The sequence below is a fragment of the Gobius niger genome (genome assembly GCF_951799975.1).
Source record: "Gobius niger genome assembly, chromosome: 13".
NCBI lineage: Eukaryota > Metazoa > Chordata > Actinopteri > Gobiiformes > Gobiidae > Gobius > Gobius niger.
In genome coordinates, this window is record NC_136864.1 from 17,245,575 (window position 1) to 17,269,869 (window position 24,295).

The following is a 24,295-nucleotide window of genomic DNA, read 5'->3' on the forward strand; positions in this document are numbered from 1 at the left end:
AAAAAGGATTGCCCTCAGCTAAATGTTTTGGAGTGGAGCGGAAGCAGGGGCTCAGAAGCATGTGGAGAGTCTGTAAGAGGAAACATACTTACTATGTGGGTGCACATTTTGGAGTCCCTGACCTACCAGGACAGAAGCCTGTCAATTTGTTGCAAAATATGAATACAGTGATTTCTTTGTGGGGGTTTTCGCCATGTTCTTTGCTTTATTATTTATTATTAGTAGGCTATAAGGCTACTCGCTTTATATTGTGAAGATTGATAACATTTATTATTTTATTAATCTTATTAGGAGAATGTTGCAATTCAGATGACAGGTAGAATGAAGGCCATATAGGTTAATACTCTTCTGGCTAAATAAAAAGGTTATAGTTACATACAGTAAAATTTCCATCACAGTCGCGATGATGCTTTTCTCCACGGCCACTGTAAACATTTATTTTATTTTTTTTATTTTTTTTTTAGCCCAGTCTCACATTTTCCTCAAACCATGAGCGCCTCCTTGTGGTGAAAAGAGACAACTGTCCCTAGATGTGTTTGTTTTTACAATATTATTATTTTTTGTCTTTGTTTACTGACTGTCATGTTATTGGTTTAAAGAAGCTACATATTTTTGGTGGCCATTTTTATTTGCTATAAATGAGTGCGTGTGTTTTGTTTCTTATTTTTATTTACTTAACACCCTCTCCGATTTTGCGTGAAAACAGTGAAAATAAAAAATACATTTATACAGTAATTTTAAAAAATGACCTTTTATTATTTTACGTCACGGCGCTTTTTGACCAATCGGAAGTGTGCCTTTACCAGCGACGTACGCCTGCAGGCTGCTTGAGCACGGACAGCAAAGGCGACTTAAATAACAACTATTTGCGACTTTACCATGTGTGACTTAATACAGTAAATCGATGAAACTACAGCAATTTAACTCTTGAACTCCTCTGCCTCTGAGGACCCCTTTACTCCAGTGGATCGTTGTTTACTCTCATGCACGGACCTCATCATGGTGAGTTTGAACGCGCTGCCCTTTTGACAAATGCTCCCGGTGTCAGTGAGCAACTGCATTAACGGTGTGTGCCGCTGACAATGAACCACCTGAAGATACCCATTGTCTACTCTGGCCTGTGAGCAGTGGGATTATGGGGTTTAAACAAGCTTGATCCGTGCGCTTTGGCTCAACTCTTGTGGATAAAATTAGACTTTTAGCTTCAGGGATCTTGTGTCAGTGTGGATCTGGCTCAGGGACAAACTGTCAGCCATGTGTCTATATGGTTTATGGTAATGTATTAAATAAACCCTTGTCACTTGTTTGCACCAAATGAGATCAAGTGTTGCTTTTTGCAATGTTTGATACTAGTCTTGCCAATATATAGAGACAAATTGGTTGAATTTCCTGTTTTGCTGTTGCTATATTATAGTTAAATGTACTTATGAATGTTAAATTAATAATGATGCCTATTACACTTCAGTTTATACATTATTATACTAATCTACTTGCAGGAAAGCGAGGGGCCCCAATCTCTGTGTGAGCTGTGTCTGACTCAGGTGTGCATCAGTCTGGACGCTCTTTGCAGCAGACGGACAGATGGCTCCCTCTGTCTCCACTCAGCCTCAGTCTTCCCACAAGAGATGGCTGACCAGCTCCTGCATTTGATGTGTAAAAAAGGTACTTCAACAAAACAAAACAAAAACGTGAATTAAAGTCAAAACAGAGGTGCCAAAGTTTGGTGCCAAAACCAGAAGGGTCGATACCAAAATGAAGAATAACTGTGTTCATAAATTGTCCTTTTTCGTCTTTTATTAAAAATGCTGTTCTGGACTCAGATACAGTTCTATTTATCTTGGCATGACCCTAGTAAATCAAGTGCTCTTGCTTGTGACCTGGTGTGACTAAATCTGAGATGCCAAGATTCAGTTTGTTAGAAAGATGTTTAAAGGAACAGGCCACCGTTTTTCCATACTGAGATATGTTCTTAGACGAGCTTAGACTTTATGCGTGCGCTCAGTCACGCAAAAAAGACTGAAGATGTTGTTAGCATTTAGCCTCTTAGTTACACGATCCAAGTATAGTTACACAAAATTAAACGTATCCGTGCAGTAAAGTGAATATACTACTGAAGATATTTGTGAAGATATCACTGCGTGGACATCGAAGTGCTCCTAAGGTGTTATTACGCCTCACGATATGGTACCCCTTTTTATCTGCTTAGAAAATCAACATGTTTAATTCTGTGTAGCTATACTTGGATCGTGTAACTACTCACGTAACCGTATTTAAATAGGGAAAACATGGAAGAGCATAACTTCACCCCGTTTGGCCCCATGAGGAGAGGAGGAGAGGCTAAATGCTAACAACATCTTTGGTCTTTTTGCGTGCCTGAGCGCATGCGTAAAGACCAGACAGCTACGCATCAACTCGTCTAAGCTCAGGTAAGAACATATCTCAGTATGGAAAAACGGTGGCCTGTTCCTTTAAGTAAAAGTGAATATAAAGTATGCTAGACTGTCTCCTATATAAAAGTTTATAAATAGTTTTAGTGATGCCGTATTATCCAAACTTTTTTGCCTCTTTTGACCAGGTGTACTTAATGACACAACAGTTGGGATTTTCCGAGACTGCAAACAGTTCCGCCTGCGCCGAGCCACCATCCGCTCCTGCACAGTGTCGGCAGATGCTTTCCACCTGGCCCTCTGCCCCCACAGACTCCAAGAGCTAGACGCCTCCTGGGTTTCTGCGGGCCTCACTGGGGCTAGTGTCATCTCAGGCCTTGCTTCAAACCCAGAGTGTAGATCCAGCCTGCAGAGGTTGTCCCTGAATGGACTGTGTTTGGATTGGAGTAAGGGTGACGGGGTAGGCTTTAGCTCTCTGCAGGGGCTGAGGATGCTGAACCTTGCCAATACAGACCTCGATGATGACGTCCTTGAGGATGTCTGCGCGCTACCTCATCTGGAAATGCTTGATATCTCGTGTTGTGGCATCTCGACACTCACCCCCCTGCTCCAGTGCAAAAACACACTCAAATCTGTAATAGCACACAGGCTCAGGCAGCTTGATATGTCGCCATCTAGACTGCTTTTTGTCCTCACTCAACTTCAAAATGTAAGGCACTTGGACTTCTCTGATGACCACTTAAGTGAGGACAGCGATGGCAGTAATGCTGATGAGACAGTGCGGCAACTCCTGGAGGGTAGTCCCCAGGTTCTCCCTTCATTGATCTCACTTGACGTGTCGGGACGGAGGAGAATCACCGAAACAGCATTGAGAGCGTTCGTGGAGGCCAGGAGGGGGCTTGTTTTCCTCGGGCTCATGGCAACTGGTGTTAGTTCCTGTGATGCCCTGGAGACCTGCAGAAACCTTAAGGTCAGAGTTTTGAGCTGCTTCTGAGTCACCGATGAGACTTGTGCACATGTTTTTCATTCGTCTTTGACTGGAGGGTCTTTTGTGTGTTCCCATATTCGCTTTGCATTTCCCCGTCTGATGTTAATGTTATGCTGCGTACGTTTAGGTAACTGGAGACGCTAATGAGAGCCAGGTGTGTGAAGCTTTGAGGAGGTACAGAGACAGAGAGTGTTTCATTCGAGAGGCCCTCGTACATCTTTACAATCTGACCACAGACGTCAACAACCCACGTCCCGATATGCTCAAGGTAATATTCCCACATACATCTGCATTTACTGATACTGTATGTGTTATTGTGGATATACACATTTTGCACATACTGAAATATTAATTAAATGTGCTATAACAGTGTTTCATGATACATTACTAAAAGCTCGATTATGTATTGATTAACAAAAGGCCTGACATGCACTTGTTGCTGTAGTGCAAGCCATAATTGTTCTTATCTCAGTGTGGTAGTCCCAAGCCAGTTAGTAAAACATATCCTACACTGACCAAAAAAAATCCATAATGTAGTATTTTATTGTCTTAAAGCTGGTGTTAAGCGCGATGAAGAGCCACCCCTCGTCGCTCCAGGTCCAGCTGGTGGCCACAGCGTGTGTGTTCAACCTGACCACTCAGGACCAGGCTGAGGCCATGCCTGTTCCCCTGCTCTGCTCCACTGTTGCCCAACTGCTGCTCGCCATGAAGACTTTCCCGAGCCACACACAAGTAAGACTATCGTTTAACTGCGCAGTCTGTAGTCTCTAGTGCATCCAATCTCAAAGTCCAGAACATACGTAACATAACATAACAACATAACAACTAGGATAGGAAATGTCTGTGAGGGCTAAATACCAATTTAAAGCAGTACATTTGAACAAATGCATGCACATTTCCTTTCTGAGTCTGTGCTGTAGGTGCACACTGTTGTTGTGACCTTAGGCAAGACACTTCACTCACATTGCCTCCAATGTCTGTGTACATTGGTGTATGAATGAGAGTGTGAATGGGTGAGTGGTTCCTTATGTTGAGGCCATTTACCAATTTTATCATATATATTACTTGATTTTAGTACAGGCTTTGGGTGCCCCCTGTAGTACTTCTGAGGCTCCCCAGGGGGCCCCGGACACCACTCTGGGAGCCATTGCTCTAGTGGATAGGGCTGCTGCCTCAACACAGAACTGTTCCGATCCCAATGTCTTGGGTTTGAGTCCCAACTCTGACAATTTGCTGGATAGTGCTCCCCACTTTTCATCTTTTTTCATTCTGTACTGTGCTATCCAATAAAGCCTACGGGCCAAAAATCGTTCATAAATCAAGTACTTATTTTAATGTTTTAGATTAAAGCTCTCTTTGATCAGGCAACAGCATATGTGTATGTGTAGCAGCTACCTGGATTATTGAGGATTCCTGTTTTTGATGTGTTGCAGCTGTTCAAGCTGTTGTTTAATGTAGCATGTTTCATGTTCCAACTATGCACATACCCATCCACCTCTATAATAAACCGTGTTTCTCCAGCTGCAGAAGAACTGTCTTTTGGCCCTCTGCAGTGACTACATCCTTCAGGACGTACCATTTAACAAGTTAGTTTACTTGGTTTTAATACTTTTTGGTCAACAATGTAATATTGTGATGTTAGACATTGAGTATTCATTTGCTGTTTTTCTAGTGTAAAAAACATGAGTTTGGTTTTCATCTTCAACTCCTGTGTGCTTTGATGGTTTAGGTATTTAGCTGCCACACTGGTGATTACCTGGTTGAGCAGTCATGAGGATCCTACTCTTCAGAGAATGGCTGTAGCTGTTATCTCCATCCTCATAGCAAAGGTTAATAGAATAACACTGCCTACTTTCTGCGTACTAGTCTTGTGCAGTGAAACAAAGTAGCACCTGTTCCTGTCACTTGATGAGGTTCATAATGTCGTCATAATGGTGACACATCTAAAAATGGGAAAGTAGCAGCCTTTGTATGTTCAGAAGTCTAGTCGTCCTTTTAGGTTCAGAAATATCTCTTATCGTCATTTGACCCCCCTAAAAATCTTTACATAAGTGATTTGTTCACAGCTGTCTTCAGAAGAGACTGCCCAGCTCAGCAAGGACATCTCTATAATGAAGGTACAATTACACTGATGGGGGATTGGTTTCAGACCTTTGAAATGTCCCGGACTTAACAGCTGATGTGAGTGTATTTCTGGGCCTTTCTCACTATGCCTTCTTTTTAACCTGCTATGTTCCATTTCCTACTGTGAATAAATTGTACAGCAGACATCAAAAGTGAGCAACGGCTGCAAAATTGACCACAAGCTCATCAAAATAGCAATTTAAAAGGTCACGAGGCGCAAATAGCAGACTGCATTTATTTCAGTTATATAATGTCTTCTGCCTTTTGTCTCCATAGGGTCTTATTATGTATATAACCTATTATGTCTGATGTTTAGATCTCTACAACCAAGTCTGATATATCTGTGTCATTTAGCAGTTCACATATCCTAGTGCTCTCAAAAGTTATGGCTCGACCTGTGAACTGCATAAAGTGATCGGTATAAATAAATTTTGATTCATATTTGATTCTCAAAAACAAATTAGAATCGCAATCATGTCTTGTCCCTAAATCATTCAGCCCTAATACAAGTGATATGTACAAATGCCTTTTCTGAGCATGAGTGTACTAAGAAAACTTGCTATGGCTAGATATTACTTCCATATCTTCCGGACTTTAAATCGCTCCGGAGTATAAGTCGCACTAGCCAAAAAATGCAAATGAAGAAGAAAAAACATATATAATTTGCTCCAGAGCATAAGTCTTGGCAACTACCGGGGCCTGGAGGTGTAACTGCACCGTTGACAAGCACCCATTTGCTCGTTCCTCTAGCTGTGGCCATCTAGCTTTTAGCCCGGGATTAGCTGTTTTTGTTTTCTTCATTGCAGTAAGAGTAATTTACGCTTTTGGCCAGTCCCTCACAAGTTTCTTTCTGCTGCTCGATTACCATTTTTTTTAAATCTTCTGTGGTACAGGAGTACCAGGTACTGGTCTAGAGCGCCCTCTAGCGGCTGTCAGTGTAAAAATAACAAACATTGGGCGATTATATATTTTGATATATAAGTCGCACCTAAGTATAAGTCGCACCCCAAGCCAAACTATGAAAAAAATAGTCCAGAAAATACGGTATGTACTTTACCCCCATCTTTGTTGCTTCATTTCTTTTATAGCAGCTACTGACTATCGTTCAGCAGAAGGCCATGGTTGGAGTGGTGGACGCCACCTTGAAGTTTGCCTTAAGTGCTCTATGGAATCTAACGGATGAGATGCCCACAGCGGCCCATAACTTCATAGACTGTCTGGGTCTGGAGCTGTATGAGGAGGTGTTAGAGGTACAGCGCAGCCCAAGAAATAACATCACTAAATACAATATGTAGACATATGTATTATGTTTCTTTACTTATCTACTCCTCTAGTCCTATTGCACTGAACCCTCTATTCAGCAGAAAGTTCTTGGTCTTTTGGTATGTGCCATATATTATTAGTTTCTTCATGAGTTATCTGTCTAGCATAGCATTACCTGTCTGCCTTTGTGCAGAATAACTTGGCGGAGCTGAAAGAGCTGCAGTCAGATCTGATGGATGAAGACCTTCTGGGGCATGTCCTCAGTCTCTTGCGGGACACTCAGTTAGAGGTTGAAGTGCGGTACTTTGCGGGTGGGATATTGGCTCATCTTGCCTCCAGACCTGACACCTGGACTTTGGATGAAGACCTACGCAGCACTGTACTCACCCATTTAGTGCGTGTTAAGACCGTCTGAAACCTAAAGGCTGTGTTACAGATAGTTGTTAAGACAGATTTTTTTTTTTTAAATCATCTTTGCATCTTCAGCATTCATCTATCATGATGTGGACTCACCTGGAGCGAGAGATGGTCTCCTATCGGTGAGAGAATGTTTTTTATTGCTTTTCAATTATGAAACAATCCACACCTGTTACTTCCCCATAAATGGAATCTGTTTATGGTTTCTTATGAAATAGCAAACTACTTTTAAGCACTCACAGAGATCAGTGCACCTGGTCAGAGGTTGATATGTTCATACATTTATCCGCATGTTCTTCACTCAGCTTAAATGCGTGCACATATTGCATGTATTTACTGGTTATTGTCCATATTTGCTGAGGTCTCAGCCATCTAAACTCCCTTGTGGGAATAACTAATTAAAATGATTTAGGTTACTAAGCTTGAAATATTTCTCCGGCGCTGTACTGTATGTCTTGACCTGTGTTTTTAGGTCATTCCTGCCTTTCTGCCCTCTGCTTCAGACCGGCCAGCCTCCAGGAGTGCAGCTGTGGGCAGTCTGGGCCATACATCTGGTCTGCAGTCAAAACAGTAAGACGCAAAAACACTCCTGAGATGAGGGAGTCTCCATCCAGTGAGACTTTTTTGCTATAGTCATGTTATTCAAAAGAATGAGCATATTAAGTCATCGCTATTTACCTGTAACAACAATGTACATGACATTCTTTGCTGAATGAATAAAATTGTAATATCTTGGCTTTGTTTTCTTTATCTTTCTCTCTTTACAGCCCCACATTACAGCCGTATGTTGGAGAGGGAAGGTGTGACTGAACTCCTCAAAGCTTTGGCCGCTCATCCAGACACACACTGCGACATTAAAGGACTATTAGACAGCATTTTGTCTTTGGTAGACCGACATCAGACTCAGAACTCCTGACAAACGTAAGAAACATGTCATGGACTAATCTAGACACTGGATATCAACTCTAAAATGTTAAAGTATTTTAGTAATTGTTTTGATTTGACATTGATTTGTTTTGTTTCCAATATGGATTGGACCTGAGCTTTAAATAGTAACCAGGGGCATTTTCAGGTGTCAAATCTCTATTTTCACTCGTATTTATTGTATTCTATTTAAAAATGTCTAAAGCTAAAAGTGAAGTTTCTGTGCATCATTTTATTGCATTGTGATTATTGAAATACAAACATTGGTCACTAGAGGGCACTATAGCTCCAAATATAGGTTTTTTTTTGCCCCAAAAGTAATTTAAGTTGAGCATTTGCTGTAGATTAAGTTGGCTAAAAGGGTGCTATGCAAACTGCTCTCCTCTTTCTTCTGTAATTTGTGTCCCGTAAATTAAATATTTGCCTGTCGCTGCTTGTTGGCGTCTGAGTTGGTTTATTATTAAATCCCTTTAAAAATGTATTAGATGTGGGAGTAGTGTAGACTGTGTTCTACTCAATGTGTCAAGTTTTTCATATTTGCATTTTTAACGGCAACTGAGAGTGATCATTTTAGTAAAATGTCCTTTTAATCCCTCATAGGTTAGCAGTCATTTCCTTCACAGCTCTGAAAACTAGTGGCCGGGCATTTAGCAGCTACTTCAACCTCTAATACAACGGTAAAACTCACTGGGCACTCGTTTCAAGGTTCCAAGTTTATGTGAAATGTTGGTGTTCTGTTACTGCAGGTGTATTACATGTGGGTCTTTGTGTGTGTACATGGAAAATGTTGCATGTCAGGTGCTAGATTAAGCGTCAAAGCCAAAGGGGTAATTGAGTAGTGTGGATACATTAATTAGGTCTTTGGTTTCTGCCCCTGCCACGAGGAACGCATCAATATTGAAGTGACACAGGAGCTACTGATGGACAGAACGATAGATTCAAACTGAAAGACAGACAAAGAAAAAACACAGGGTAACAAAAAGGGTGGCAACCAATAGTGATTGTAAAAATAGGACCTCCGTCTAAAATAAGATTAAACAAGCTAAATAAAGATAACAGGGGGGAGAGGGAGCCAGGAGACATTATAAAGCCTTTTCTTGCTTTATGGCGGCACAAAAATACACAGTAGACCAATTTGCTGAGCGCCTGTCTCTGCTGGAAATTTCATTGTGAGCTTTTCAGTTGGAGCTTAGCATGAGTAAGCACGGCGTTATCTCTCACGGGCAGCCCGCTCCTTTTGGCTTAACCCAACCACGAGCCAGCCCGAACACGCCACTGTGCCATATACCGCTCACCTCCAGCTCCGCCTTTACGATAACATGCATGAAAGGAGCTGCGCTTACAACCAGATGTCCAAACTGTGAACTCGAGTTGAGTGCAGTCATTTTAAAACGAGGAGAATTGTTGTTCATTTAATAATAGTATTTACAGGAAAGGCTTAGCTTTGTATCAGTGTATTTGCTGAATATATTATAATTGTATGGCCCAGTACAGAGCCAGCCCTTGTTTGTATTAGGCGACCTGACTGCTGATTTTGCCTAAGCTGTATTAGTGTGTTGAAAATGACATCAACCTATAAATTAAGAAAATGTTGTCAATAAATGCCCTCAACTCAACCACTACAACATTTAAAAATCTCTACCACGGGGGATGATTCCTGGAAGACTGAGAGTCTCCACAAACATGTTCAAATGAGCTTCAGTAAAAGTCTTCTTCATGCCTTATTTATTCCAAAAGCTGCTGAAGTATTGTGCCATTTGCTAACAAGGCCAGACATAAGGTCCGCATCTGCATTGTTTAACCCTGAATGCTAATCGGATTATAATAGTAACCTTTGACGCTCGCACTGAGGAGGGAACGCCGAGGAAGTAAATGCAATGAGTCGGAAAAGGTTCAGCAACAAGACAAAGCAGCGCGAACAGTACTCCGGGCGGGACTGTGACGCAGTAAAGGACAGCCCTCCTCAGATGACCTTTAGCACTAGGCAGCACAGGCCTCAGAGCCACAGCTGTGCGCAGAGCAGCAGTGGGCCCTCCATCTCCCTTTGCCAGCTCCACATCCATCAATACCCACTCTCCCACAGGGCTGAACTTACACTGTCAGCATCAGGTATGACAGTTACTGGCCTGTGTGTGACATCGGATCAATCAGCTGACCGGAACTAGGGCTAGAACTAGAATTAGCTTGAGACTCTCAGAAAATTCATGGATAACAACAAAATATGTACAAACAATAGTCTTTGTGCATATAGTATTGGTTTATTGGGCAGTGCAGTTGAATGGAAAAGAGATGTTTATGATAATGTTTATTAGAAATGACAGCCACATATGAACACAGTAAAGATAAGTCTCATTTGAGCTCTAGGATGCTCTGCCCCAGGGCTCTCTCCCCGTTTCATTGTGTATAAGTGGATGTGTCAGACGGCCATTACGCTCAGTTAGAGTTGCTCTCCAGTCAGTGGACCTTCTACAGTGGCGGAGTTGCCTTCTGGTCTGAGAGACTACACAGTGTTACAAAAGCATGACTCAGAAGACCTAGACAGTAAACAAGGCTGCCAGCATCACAAAGCTGTGTGTTTTTGTTGTCTTCACAGATGTGCCAGCTCCAATCCAGGGCTCAGTACTGCCACATCAAGTCCATCACAGCCTGATTAGACATCTGTATGTTCGTAAAGCCTTAAAGCCCCACAATCCCTGTATGAAGGATCGACTTTGATACTTCATGCATTTATAATGTTTTAATTGTATCTTTTATTCTGCATTATAAATTATAAACGTAATATACAGAAGAGGCCAACAATATGTTTAACTAGTTCATTGATTCATTTTATTGACTTGAACGAGGCCAACCAGCTAGATCCTATTTCCAGGCTGCTGTCTCACCCTTGCCGTCGGCATCACGTGGCCTATCTGTTTGCACTGCAGCATCTCTTCCACAATCTACAGATCATATTTTGATTAAAAATGTAGATAAAACTGCAGTATGCTCATGTGTAGGAGGAAATGTTCGCAGCCATGACTCATGAGTCATGTTGCATGTTCAGTTAGGTGTAGAGAACATAGGAATTCTGCAGGCTGTTACAGTAGAGGAGCTGCTTTGGGCAACATTGCTCCATTACTTGTGTGACATCATAAGATTTACTGTTAACAGCAACAGTCTGCATTAGTGTTCAATAATTGCCATTGTAGTTTAAAGCAGACATCAATTCAGTCTGAACAAAAATATAAATGTGATAATAAAGTACTTTATTTTGTGCAACAGACCCTTGTCCAGTTTATATTTTCAAATTGGAAAATGATATTAATAAATCAATTTAGATCAGAGGCTTAACATACTATAAAAATAACCAAAGAATATTTCAATGTGGTGCATTAGGGCTGGAAGAAAACCATGTTTCTCTCTGCATACTGTATTTGTATAAAGCCCTCAAGGTTTGTACACAAATATTAAGGCTTTTGGTGCATCAACAGTGCATGCAGAAAACTGAGGAGACTGGACTCAGGTTCAAAGACAATAGGTGCCACCAGCCGCTGATGCTTAAACTCACTACCAACCTCTTTTGATCTTCCTCAATGTACTCAAAACTTCACAATAAATCAGAGCTCAACTTAACAGTACAAAATGACAACAGTGCTCAAGTGTTCCACATTATAAAAACTCCATTCTAATCTCCACAGCATTATACAGTTACGCTCTTGTAGGACAGAGTTGTGTTTGACTTTACAATGACCAGAGTATGTGACAAGTTATTTCCGATGCAGCAACTAAAGGTAAGAAAAGGAATAATATTTGAACTTTTTTCAAAGTAGGCCTAAAGTACCTTGATTTTAACTTTGCCAAATTGTGTGTGTGTTTTTATCTTTTTGTTTCTCTATGTCTTGAATCACCATTACAAGGATCTCTTAAACTCAGGACATGTTCTGTCTTATAGTTCATAGGCACTGTGGATTCTTAGAAGAGCTGAGGTCTGTCCCGTCACACTGTGTGGGTGCTGTTCAGATTGCCATTGCTCCCAGAGGTCCCTGTCTCCAGTATGTCCCCTTCCTCATCAGGGTCCACCTGCTGGTCCTTCTTCTTGATGTAACGCTCGTACAGCACCATGATGACCCCCATGATCCAGGCCGACACCGTCCCCGCTGCGAAGATGGCAAAACCAATGAGGACGAAGAAGAGGTAGTCCCAGGAGCCCAGAGTCTGGTGGCACAGCGCTCGTAACTGGACACCCACCTCGCCCAGTCGGCTGCCCTGCAGATCCACAGGTGAGCCACACACCGTCTGACCCTCATCTGTGACAATGACAAACAGTCAGAAAACAATCCACAGACTTGTCTTTAAACGCATGCATAAACCAGAGGCAGCTCGTCCACACTCGGAGCTTGACTCCAAGGCGAACACTAGCATTTCCTAATGTCACTAACGCTGACATGTTGATGTCAGGGTTAGTGATTCAGACCTTGTCTCTTGTTTACACTGATATCTCCTGTGGCAGAAAACATTTAATTTCAGCAACAAACTGCTGATAACCTGCACAAACTGGTATCAACAAATCCTTTGATGTTATATCAGAGCGCCTTTAGCGCTGAAAATATTATGGCATTAAAACGCTGCTGAATTATTCATGCATCCCGTACATATCGGTGTGGAGAGCTATAAAAGATGCATGAGTGCACACTCCTGTAGGTATCCAGGACATTAAAAGCCAAATCTATAGAATCTATTCTAATGATTAGAATATAGAGTTCTTCTTATAACGCACATCCATATATCCTGTCTGCGAAGGTCCTAGTTGCAGCGTTAACAATGGATAAATTATTCACTCCTTCTTCTCACCACAGGATTAAATAGTGATGTGGCCCATTGTGTCAGCTTTAAACCAGTTATTATACGGTCCTGAATCACCCAACAACAGGCACTTCACACACAACCATGTTACCAAAACCCTGCAGTCCTGATCCAAAGTGTAACTTGGTCTTTTTTTAAACTACAGTAAAAGGATGAAAATGTCGAGGGTCTCTCAATCACAATTAAACATGACTGATGGTGAGCTGCAGTTGCTGACGAGACACTAGGAGCAGTTTTCACAAAATGAGCCTCAGTTCTTTGTGAGAGCAGCAGAGAATGACACTGCTGTATCATCTCCATCGGGCCACTCTTTAATTGGCTTCTAATTTTCAGTTTCAAATTTTTGTGCTCGGGGGGAGTCCTGCAGGGACACACACTAGACTAAGCAGGCTCAAAATAACTTTGTTCTGACAAATTATTAAGAAAGTTGTTGAATAAAAAAAGGCAATAAAGTGTAGTTGAGGCCAGATTTACGTTTTTTTTACAGGCAAGATGGCGAAATTTATTTTAAATCGAAAGTAAAATTTCTTGCATTTTTTACCAAATACAGTATGATTTACATTGCGAACTGAAAATGTGTAAGGCCAATGTTGAATCCACCACTCTGCTCTCTGCATTTAGACCTCAAGCCCCAGAGTTTACCAAGAGGGTCAGGGTCTGTGCAAAAACATGGCTTGTTCAAACTCGAGATGAAAAAATGTGTCTTAATAGGAAGAAAATCAGATAATTTAAAGGTGCATTATGCAACTTTTTTGTTGCTATGTGTGCATATTCGACCTTGTTGTGGCCCAGTGGCTGTATGAGTGGTCAGCATGGCGCCTTTACTTTCCTTCACAGTGGTCTCTAGGACGCTCCAGGATCAATTGTTTGGAAGGTTTTCACCGCTGACGCATCCTCTCACCAGAAAACCTACAAAACAAGTGATCCTGGAGCGACCACTGTGATTGAAATAAAGGCGCCATGCTGACCTCTCATACAGCCACTGGGTCACCACTACAAGGTCAAATACGCACAAACACAAACCTTTTTATCTCATATAAAACGTTGCATAATGCACCTTTAAACAAGTTGCATAATATTTGTTGTTTTTGTTCAGTTTTGAAATAGTTACAGCTGGAGAACAGAGAGCAGCAGTCCGTAGAGGCTGATCCTCTGAGGACTCACAATCAGACCGCGCCACCACAGACACTGCACATCAGCTCACAACAAATATCCCACTCAGATCAAAAATATTAATAAATATATTGCCAAAAAGGTCATTAAAGCTAATTTTAGTCAGCCTCTTTCTACTTGTCATGGCTTGGGACCGCCACAGTACAATTTGACCTGTGGATGCATTGGTAAAAAATAACATCAATATACCTTGGCATTATCTTTTTCCTTTCCCAGAATGTTACATAAGGTGTCTTTCCCTTTCAAAGGTACATCGTTGGTCATAGACATCCCACTCTTCTTCTCTGGCTTGGCTCGTGTGCACGTTTCTGACAGCTATAGAGGAAAGCCCTTCTGGCTTAAAGCACCCCCACCCCCTTAAAGACTGGCATCAAAGAAGAGGGCTTTCCTCTCTCCCCATCCACCCTGCTCTATTTCAGGACTCGCTCCTTATATAACAGCTGGGGGAGTGCTAATCTAACCGGAGGACGAGACGAGAAGCTGTTGGTTCCTTTCCTTTTCCTGCAGCTCTGTCTCTCTCTGTGCTCCCCTGCTCTGTCTCACTCACTATTGATGCGTCTCCTAAACTGAGGAGACAAGGCAGCCACGCACCAGGTGAGACTCAAGAAGAGAAATAACAAGAAGTGATGCCCAAAACACTGACTAATGGACAGCACTGTGCTGCTTTTTGGATTCTTACATACACATTCTTACAAAAGGGTCATTTTAATCATTTGGGCAGTAGCATAGCATCATTCACACATCTGAAATATTGTAAAAAAGTCAATTTGTTGCATTAAAGTTGACTTTTTTTTTTTTTACTTCATGAGCAAATTCTCTGCAATAATGTGCTTATTGGCACAGGTTTTGGTCTAGAAACAATCCCTATGGCTCCTTGTATTTGTCCAGGCTTGGCTTGTGGTTGTCTTTGTTGCAGTTTTTTGTGCAGATTTGGCACACAAGATTTTTTAGGAAAATTTCATTGATACAGTATGTCTCAAATATCTTAATAGCTACATCACTGTGCAGATATTGAAAGCAGCGCAAGCTCCAAAGCAAATGGACTGAGGGGGCATCCCAGTTTTACAATTTTGAAAACAGAGATTCTCCCCATTAAAATATTGTGATTTGCTACTAAAGCTGAGCAAACATGTTAAAATGAGGTTGCAATGCACCCCTCTCGTAGATCCAGGCCTGTATGAAAGTCTTTATTTTTATTTTTGTAAAACAAAAAAAAGCCAGACTACTATTTTTGACTGGTTTACATTTGAATGAAGATTCCAACTTCATTCACAAAATATATTTATTTCCATTTTTTTCCTATAATTAGACCTTTACAATTGCAGGAGAGAACTAGAGCCGTGACAGAAGTCTTCATCATATGTCATGTTTACGCACCTCAATGCACTGCCCTATCCACATGATGATGATCTTTTTGCACAGTTCTGAATCCTTGAATCAAGCAAATGAAGTATATATCTATCTGTGTTCTCTTTCTCCTACACCTGTCATCAAAAGAGGCACTACTCCAGATCGGGCAAGGCAAAGGGAACAATCCCCAGAAAAGTAGGCCAGCTCTTGTCGGACGCGTTTTGGACTGAGCCGGAGCTGCAGAGGGATTCACACTGAGGCTTACAGTCAAGTGTAGGGCAGAGGATGCCTTCTGAGCGGACGCATGTATTATTTTCATGGTGTTAGAATTACAACTGGCCTCTTGCTCACTAAGACAAACTATAAATAGTCCATGGCCTTTGCATAGTGACACATCTATGGACCAATGCCGTGCTATAAAGTGGAAAATATTGTGGGAAATCAGACACATGTATCAACTTGACAAATCAAAGCAACGGAGGAATCGATACTAGACGCCGCGGTGTTGACCATTTGTCACAAAGTAGTCGATATTTCCCAATTATTGCTTGTCACAAGTAAAATACAACTAAGATCTGTTGAACTGTTTTCGTGGATTAATGGATGTGGTTTATGCATCAGAATCTGCAGGGTGTTCTTCTTGTTCTTGTCATATTGTACTCTGCTGTGCTGGTTTAGTCCGATGGAGCCAAAATTTAGCCCTGATATAGTTCTACCTTATAATTCGATGTTATAAAGCTTGCAATGACCTGATTGTTTTTAGTTTGTTGTGCATTTCTAAGGTATGATCTGATCTGATCTTTTGCTTCCTTCCACCTCAGCATTCCCAGTCGTTACAGCGTGGGTTATTTGAGTGTGTGTTACGACTGTCACCTGCGCCTCTGCCCTGTGAAAACCGAGAGAGGCCGTAAACTCTGGCTTAACTGGACTGGAAACATGCTATACTGTAGTTAGAACTATGTTTAGATGTGGACACGTGAGCTTTATTGTATGTGTGATGCAGAAGATTTTCATTTACAGTGTAGGTATTAGATCAGTTAGTGTGGCAGATCTCTGACTGGTTATTGGTGAGGTCGAAGACAAATGAATCAAGGTTGTGCACATGAATAATGGTTAACAGATGGAAGAGAAATATGTGGTAAATTATTAGTTGCTTAACAGCTGCAGAAGGTTTACTCTACTAAATGTCAACTACTTAGGCCTAGTTATCAGTGGCCATAATAATGATGATGATTGAATGATTAGCACATGTTTAAGAGCAGCCATCTCATTTTAAATAGACGTGTCCCCCTTGTTACATTAGTCCATACATTATTGAAATGTTGGGTCTTTTTTTATTTATTTTTTCCCCAATTGGCTTACTAGACTATTGCACAGTGACATAACACATTTATCTTTGACAAATAATTCCACTAAAGGCTAAGTCATATATGGATGGCTAATCCCAACTTCATTGAACCTTTTAGAAACCAGATGTGTTATAATGATAACAGCCTATATATCAATAACATGTCACTTTGCGTTGAGCGTGTCCTAAAGTTCACACCAAAATCCTTAATTCCTTCTCAATAATGTATCACCCAGAATGATGCCTCTTGATGCTGGATGTACTTACAGAAATGCTGAAAGTGTATGAAGTTATTTGTGTAAACACAAAGTGAAGCGAGACAGAACCTTGAAATTTGAAGCCCTCCAGATGAACCCACAGACACAGGTCTTCATTGTCGCACTCGCAACTCCAGGGATTCCCGCTGAGGCCCACGGAGCGCAGAGCTTGCAGCGCGATTAACGACGTGATGTTGAGGGTTGTCAGGTTGTTTCGACTCACATCCAGGACTTGAAGAGCCGCGTTTTCTGCAAAAGCGTCCGGGTGGAGGTGAGAGAGTCCCGGGTTGTCTGTCATCCTCAACATGACCAAACTGGCCAGAGGTCCAAACGTCCTGTCCTCTATACGAGTCAATGTGTTAAACGACAGGTCAAGATAGGCAAGTTTTCGTAAATTCCCAAATGTGGACTCGGAGATCTCCGTGAGGGAGTTGTTGCTACAGTCCAGATACACCAGGTCCGAGAGGTAGTTGAGCGCGAGCGGCGGCAGCTCCACTATCCGGTTGTTGGAGATGATGAGTTGCCGCGTGGCCAGGGGCAAATTGACCGGGAACGTGGTCAGGTGTTGTCCCGCGCATTGTACCACCAGTTGGTCATCACACACGCAGCGGTCCGGGCAGCCCGTAGACAGCACCGGGGATGTGGTCACACCCGCGGAGAGGACGAGGAGCAGGACTATGAGCCGCAAGGGGTGCGCGCTTGGCTGCGGGGCAAGACGCATGACACCACTGAGGGCTTCATCCACCCCGTTTGGAGAGAGTCAGGCCCGCTCACATTCTTCATTGATACATCCTGCGCGGCTTGTTTGTTTCAGAAATGATTTTCACAGAGGTCAAATACGAAGTCAGTGGCAGCCTCTCGCGCGTAATGTCACTCCATGCTTCTTGTCCTCGCTCCTTTGCGCGTCTTGAACTTGACAACACCAAGTCTTCACCCTGCTTCGAATGACACTGATTTATCGGGTTTCCTCTATTTGATCACCGCTCTATTCGAGATTTATACACCTCTTATCTTCTGCTTGCACCACGAGTCGTCTCAGTTGTTTCATGCAAGCCTCTCGCTCTCTGAAACTAAATCCAAACGAAGGGGGCGCACTGAGCCGCGCGGTGGATGACAGTGGGGGTGTGATATCATATGTTGAAGTAAGCACAAGACACTCAAGTGAGCAAAGGTCTTGACTAAACAAAACATAGGCTAGATATTTAGGCCAACACTGAATATGCTATGGGGAAATAATACTCTTTTATGTATGTTTTGTATGTTCCAAAACCAACTGGATTAATATGATCGATTTAAAGGACAATTGACAGAGCTATAGAATGTAGACACATTAACCACTTACTGACTTTTTGCAAGTGTGTAATGACATGCAGGTTGATCAATGTTTTAGTGTCCATTTTATATCAGTACCATCTAGTGATAAGAGAGGGAACAGTAGCCTAGTGAACTCAAGTAGCCTTTGTTTTTTAATGTGTATCTTTCCATGTTATTCTAACGACTTAACTCTGGCTGCAGCCCCGTGGCTCTTCTTTATCTGCCCTGTCATATAAGAAGCCCCAGCTGCGTGCACAGAGGTAGAGAGGTGCTGCACCTGATACCCCTGCCCCATGTAATGTGCTCATTACATCACATGAGCTCTGAGAATGTTTAGTGACGGGATTCCACACACAGGATCCAATGTGCATCAAGTCATCCACACATATGGGAAGCAAACATTCTAACTATGTGCACCTAATACTCACCAGCTGAAACCATGAGAGGCGATGGCACAAGGTGGCCCCCTATAAAGCTGGAGATGTCAGTGTAGCCTATTCTTGGTTGAGGGGGACTGAAGTGCTGAATCAGTTCATTTGCCACTACGGGAATTTTCTCTCTGATCACAATCAATTACAAACTTTTGGCCACTGTGTTCCAGTTTTCTGGTGATAATTCGGGAGTCAGCCCAAAGCTTCTCTCTTGTCATCTTGTGGACTGCGCTGTTGGCAGCTCTGGGAGGACATCTAGTGGCCATCAGCTGCATTATATCTATTTTATCACAGTAGCCTACATTAATCACAATTTTAGTAATTTTGCAATTTTGTCTTGGCTTATTTATTTTTTCCTAAATGGTAAATGACTCTCAATGCGCTCAATACAACAATATGGACATTTGTGGAAAGCTCTATGTAAAAGTCGTGGCTCTGCACTGGCCGTCGGTTTGTTGGGGATTGGTTCATTCCGCGTGGGTTAGTCCCTTATTTAAACAAACGCATGCCAGACCCGCAGATCGGGGTGTGTCTTCAGCTGCTGCAAACTGTAAGAAAGGTTGGTCTATTGTTCATAAAAAAATTAAAAAAAAGAAGTAGATTAACCTTTACCCCATTACAATCAGTCTCAATCCAAGGGCGTTACCTTTTGGCTTTCATGTGTAGCCAAACTGTTGATCACTGTGTTACTCAGTGTTGGTGAAAAGCAAAATAAAAACCACCACTCAGTTGCTTCAATATAAGGAAATGTAAGATGCATCATTGTAACAGGCCTGCATTACAGTTCATGATCTTACATTGTCATAGGAGCAGCTAGTGGAAGTTTTACCTTTTCACTTTTCTTTTTATCAGCTGAAAACTGCTGGGAGATCTTGAGACGGCAACACCAGACAGGGGCAGCTAGATATTCAGATAAAACTGACATTCCCAAATTATATATCGTGTATGCCTATAATAAAATATGTATAAGTCGTGCAGACGTACAGGCCACGCCCACACATTCTCTGCCTTACGCAAAGCAGGAAGTTACAAAGTTGCCCAGCTGTCTTCCATCGCTGCAGAGCGAGTTGTCCGACTGGTCTGACTTTTCTCCCAGGAAGCTTCCTCACACCAAGGTAAATGATGTTCTGCGGCGCTGCTGATGCTTTATATGTTGATTTCAAAAGTCATTTTATATTAAATTATAGAGTGTAAGTGCGCAGGGAGGCTACGTCCTTAGGTGACCTTTTGGTGTTCCTATTGGAGTTCATCTTGGAGCTGTCGGGCTTATTCGCACCTTTGATATAGGCTTTGAATTGGATCGCACCTTTGTTTATGATTTCTATTTTTTGCAACTAGTAAAATGTGAAAAAAATAAAAATGCTGTTAGAAATGTTTTGATTTAAGGCGAGAAATATAAATCTGATAACATCTCTTCCTTCTCCAAGATGGTTGTTCTGTCCAAGGAGTATGGCTTGGTGGTAATGACTGGAGTGGCCAGTATGTTCATGGTTGGACACTTGGCTATGAATGTGGTAAAAGCTCGCAAGAAGTACAAAGTGGAGGTAAGTTATGGAAATTCATGTTATAAAATTTCAACAATAGTGATGAATTACCTTCTCTCTCCAGTACCCCAAAATGTACAGTGACGATCCAGAAAATGGACACAAATTCAACTGTATCCAGCGAGCCCACCAGAACACGTGTGTATAATAGCCTTTGTAGATATAAAAACTTTCATATTTTCAACTGTGTAACAAAATCTCATGTCACCTTTAGCCTGGAAATGTATCCCAGCTTTCTTTTCTGCCTGACTATTGGCGGAGTACATTGTCCTGTAAGTTCAAATATTTGCTGATTATTTTTGACTCATGATTTATAGCCACTCTGTGCTCTGCTATTAGTCATTCACTTTTCACATTATTAGATAAGACTTTGTTCGAACTGAAAATGTCTTAATAGCTCAACAGTCAGGTTCTTATTGATCTCAAGTACATATAAATATTATTCATTGTGTCAGTCGTATAATTTTGTGATTTCTATGATGCAGCGTCTGGCCAGTGGACTTGGTGTGGTGTGGATAATTGGGAGAGTGGTTTACGCGTATGGCTACTACACGGGAGGTATGTTGAGAATAATGTCAACCTTTTGTCTCAAAGTCAATGATGGCTTTTGAGAGATTTAAATTTATTTTCTAGATCCTGCCAAAAGAATGAGAGGAGCCTTTGGTAACTTGGCCTTAATGGGAATGATGCTGACCACTCTCAGCTTCGGGCGTCACCTGTTGGGCTGGACAGGGCCCAGGTTTGGACGTTTCCGTCCAAGTCTTCAAACAAACACTCCTGGAATTGCATAGCACTTGCATATGGTGGTTTGTGAATCATAGTCTGCAAACAATGATGGAATGATATAGCACTTACATATGGTGGTTTGTGGACCAAAAATGGCATTGTATTCCATTTGAAATGTACTAGTATTCTTGTATAAGATTTCTGTTTTATACCTTAATAATAAACTTGATTACAGATATCTTTGCAGTCATTTGCAATGTTACACATAGAGAAGGTAGATTTCATTGTAAATTATAAATTGCTGAGTGGGTGTGAGTCGGTTTCCATCTGTTCGTCACTTAGTAAAAAAAAAAAGCTAAATGCCAAAGAGAAGTAGTAGTTAATAATAATAATAATTATTATTATTATTATTATTATTATGCGATTCAAAAACAGTAAAACGCTTGTAAATATTTTATTGTGAATATAAAAACACTTAAATTAACAAAACATTTTTTATATTACCATTGGCACTTAAATTAAGGCAACACTAGTAACTAGTTCTCTGGGCCAATACTGAAATATGCATTTATGACATGCAAAAAACAAACAAAAAAAAATCATCTTGAAAGCTGCTGATTAGAAGAGCTGAAAAACAAATTGCGTAGCTCACAATAGACAATATAGCCTAACATTTCTTTAACATTTTACAATAAATTTATGCCAGAAGCTCTTCACAAAGTTGGCAAATAAAATACTTTGACAGACCTTATTCTTTAACCACATAATACTGTATTGAGTAGATTACTTGATCACATAAATTCATGTTACACATGGATATTTCCAAGGCAACACTATCAATCCTGTGTATATCTAATATGGTAGCTCTACTTTAGCAAAAGGGTTAGGTCTGTGTATTCAAAAACATCTGGAGTTTTTTAGAACTATTATTTTCACTATTTTCAGCGTCTCTTCCTCACTGGTGTTATATTTGTTTTGTTCTTTGGCAATGTTTCTGTGCCCCTTATCTTGATCATTCATTAACAGAAGCAGGGAATCATCTTGCTTCAATAAGAACCAAAATACTAAACACCAAAATTGTCACTACAGTATTTACGTTTAGCCAAATGAATTCCACTAGAGGGCACTGTGACCTTTCATGTCACACAAAAGTGCTGTGCATTACATGTAATACCTGACTGGCCTTCTCTGAGTTTAAGAGGGAATGTGTAATGTAAAAAACAAAAATGTGGTGGTTATACCCAAACTTAGCAGTGAGTCTTAAGGCAACAACTAACAATTTTAAGGTATCACCACTTGTTTCAAACATTCAGTCTCACAGGGATATTCATGCAGCGTTTCCATATCCAAATAGTTGAGCTAGAAAAATAATGACCGGAGGCATCAATAGGTGTATCTTGAAAGAGGCGTGTCTTCCATCAGATCATCCTGGGGACAAACACATTCAGACCAATTACAATTTAGCTCTAGCTCTAAAAATGACATCATGTAGTTGAGTCAAAATCTCAGATGGTGATCAGATGCCAATTTGACTCAATGGGAATGGCATGAAATAAATCACCAAACAGGGAATCCTATAACATTTTAAACTCAAGAGAAACATGCTTTTAAACTCAACCCTGTGAAGAATTAAGACGTTAGCTTGAAAATATCTGTTACAAGACTTGCTTTATTCTCCTCACCATTGGTAGATCCTGCAGTCGGTGAAACTCAGGGTTGCTGTTTTGATGTCGAAACTTGAGGAATAGGACGACAAAGACGACAGCAGTGGTGACGATGAACACGGACAGAAGGCCAGCGAGCAGGGGGTCCAGGGAGTTCGGGCGGTGGCCATTCCCCTTAAAGTCTGCACAAATCATTCACAATCTTACATCCGCTTGGTATGAGCTCATTTATTTAGGTTAACAATCTTATTATAAGCAAAAACTTGTGTTATTGTTTTGCATCATGAGGAAAGCTTAGAATTTACCTTAGACCAGAAGTATCTGAACAATTGAAAACAATGGAATGGGTCTGAATACTTATTTAACTTCTTGAACAAAATTCTAATTATTTGAGTCAATTCTTTATTTTTCAGATTTTTGTATTTTTGTTTTGTTGTAAGGCATCAGAGTAGATTGTGGTCATTGTGGGATGGGCGACCCGTAAGGGAAGACCAGGTAGCCTGGGTGAGCATCATGTGAGTGTTTGGTCAGTGGTGGTCTAAAGGTTGGCACAGATAGATGCAGCTGCGCCTCTGTCATAGATTCCCCGGCCATCTGTGGCTACATACAGTATGCAGCCCATCACCACCATGTATGGAGCCAATGAAACAATCTCTCTTGTAATAGCGCTTTGTTGTCATGTTTGTGAAAGGCACTATACAAATAAGTACATTTCCTAGATTTTTTTTCCCAATACGAATAAAATTATGATAAAGTTATAAAAAATATGTATATATAATTATCTTTCTAGCTCCACTGTAAATACCGGTATGCGCATAAATAAATGTATTTTTTACCTTCATCACCAACATTCAGCTGGGATGTCTCCTGGTGACTTGGTCCAGCGATGCCCTGGGATCTTTGCTGAACAGTAGCTGTGGCAAAGGCTGAGGTCAGCGACACCAGCAGTGGTTCAGTAGAGGACAAGGCAGAGGGGGTCCTTTCCGAAGAGGAACTGGCAGGCTGAGATGAAAAGATGTGTCCTGAAGTTTGAGTGGTCAGTGTGCTCAGTGGAGTGGGTGTGACCGAAGGGCTCTCTGAAGCTAAACAAAGCACATAGTATGTAAGGCAGTGCTGTTTCACACATGTTCATGTGAGTGCAGTGTGTGTTTGGTCTATAGAGACTTGTCATTAAGGTCATTTAATGTCATTTTTTTAATGCTTGCTTTCTGAGGGAAAAGTCTGCCCGCTATGACTTTGCAGTAAATTTATTAGTCATAATTAGGTGCTGGATACTTGACCTGACCAGTGTGTTTAAACTTAGACATTTACAGCGTGAAAGGGACTATTTACTGTAGTAAGTATGGACACTTCTCTCTATTGCGCTGGTTCAAATTGAAAGAAATGGGGGGTTGTGGATCCACATTGTGTCAAACTTGGAATTTTTGGCGCAAATATTTGATTGCACAATGCAAAGTTTTTATTTGTTGTTAACACTTAAATTAGCATGCAGCCCTATTTTTATCTGTTCTATATTTAGGGAATATCTCAAATAAGGTTACGA

General features: G+C 41.3%; 4 protein-coding genes across 4 annotated transcripts; 2 read left to right on the forward strand and 2 right to left on the reverse strand.

Moving 5' to 3' along the window:
- Positions 1-879: 879 nt before the first annotated feature.
- LOC306972598 (protein zyg-11 homolog) lies at positions 880-8,139 on the forward strand. The gene is made up of 14 exons (XM_079569260.1): positions 880-1,002; positions 1,497-1,662; positions 2,576-3,357; positions 3,503-3,643; positions 3,931-4,107; positions 4,897-4,961; positions 5,105-5,204; positions 5,442-5,492; positions 6,588-6,749; positions 6,834-6,881; positions 6,956-7,156; positions 7,249-7,301; positions 7,652-7,749; positions 7,947-8,139. The coding sequence occupies exons 1-14, from the start codon at positions 1,000-1,002 to the stop codon at positions 8,093-8,095; spliced, it is 2,196 nt and encodes a 731-aa protein (XP_079425386.1). The 5' UTR covers positions 880-999; the 3' UTR covers positions 8,096-8,139.
- Positions 8,140-11,420: 3,281 nt separating this feature from the next.
- On the reverse strand, positions 11,421-18,200 carry LOC306972917 (leucine-rich repeat-containing protein 52-like). The gene is made up of 2 exons (XM_079569624.1): positions 17,143-18,200; positions 11,421-12,389 (listed from the first exon to the last, which is right to left on the reverse strand). Exons 1-2 carry the CDS (start codon positions 17,792-17,794, stop codon positions 12,079-12,081), a joined length of 963 nt encoding a protein of 320 aa, XP_079425750.1. The 5' UTR covers positions 17,795-18,200; the 3' UTR covers positions 11,421-12,078.
- Positions 18,201-19,802: 1,602 nt separating this feature from the next.
- mgst3a (microsomal glutathione S-transferase 3a) lies at positions 19,803-21,322 on the forward strand. The gene is made up of 6 exons (XM_079570235.1): positions 19,803-19,933; positions 20,246-20,362; positions 20,427-20,500; positions 20,577-20,634; positions 20,848-20,920; positions 20,996-21,322. The coding sequence occupies exons 2-6, from the start codon at positions 20,246-20,248 to the stop codon at positions 21,151-21,153; spliced, it is 480 nt and encodes a 159-aa protein (XP_079426361.1). The 5' UTR covers positions 19,803-19,933; the 3' UTR covers positions 21,154-21,322.
- A 286-nt stretch (positions 21,323-21,608) lies between these two features.
- LOC306972894 (uncharacterized protein) lies at positions 21,609-24,059 on the reverse strand (the record flags this gene model as incomplete). Its single annotated transcript, XM_079569601.1, has 4 exons — positions 21,609-22,516; positions 22,771-22,934; positions 23,589-23,834; positions 24,038-24,059. 4 exons carry the CDS (start codon positions 24,057-24,059, stop codon positions 22,472-22,474), a joined length of 477 nt encoding a protein of 158 aa, XP_079425727.1. The 3' UTR covers positions 21,609-22,471.
- Positions 24,060-24,295: the final 236 nt, after the last annotated feature.

Coding starts and splice junctions, on each gene's coding strand:
- LOC306972598 (XM_079569260.1), top strand. Junction 4,962..5,104: donor CAGGACGTACCATTTAACAA/GTTAGTTTACTT, acceptor TTGATGGTTTAG/GTATTTAGCTGCCACACTGG. Junction 5,493..6,587: donor AGGACATCTCTATAATGAAG/GTACAATTACAC, acceptor TTTCTTTTATAG/CAGCTACTGACTATCGTTCA.
- LOC306972917 (XM_079569624.1), bottom strand. CDS start 17,794: ATGCGTCTTGCCCCGCAGCCAAGCGCGCACCCCTTGCGGCTCATAGTC. Junction 12,390..17,142: donor GGAGGGCTTCAAATTTCAAG/GTTCTGTCTCGC, acceptor TCATTGTCACAG/ATGAGGGTCAGACGGTGTGT.
- mgst3a (XM_079570235.1), top strand. CDS start 20,246: ATGGTTGTTCTGTCCAAGGAGTATGGCTTGGTGGTAATGACTGGAGTG. Junction 20,363..20,426: donor GCAAGAAGTACAAAGTGGAG/GTAAGTTATGGA, acceptor TTCTCTCTCCAG/TACCCCAAAATGTACAGTGA. Junction 20,635..20,847: donor TTGGCGGAGTACATTGTCCT/GTAAGTTCAAAT, acceptor TCTATGATGCAG/CGTCTGGCCAGTGGACTTGG.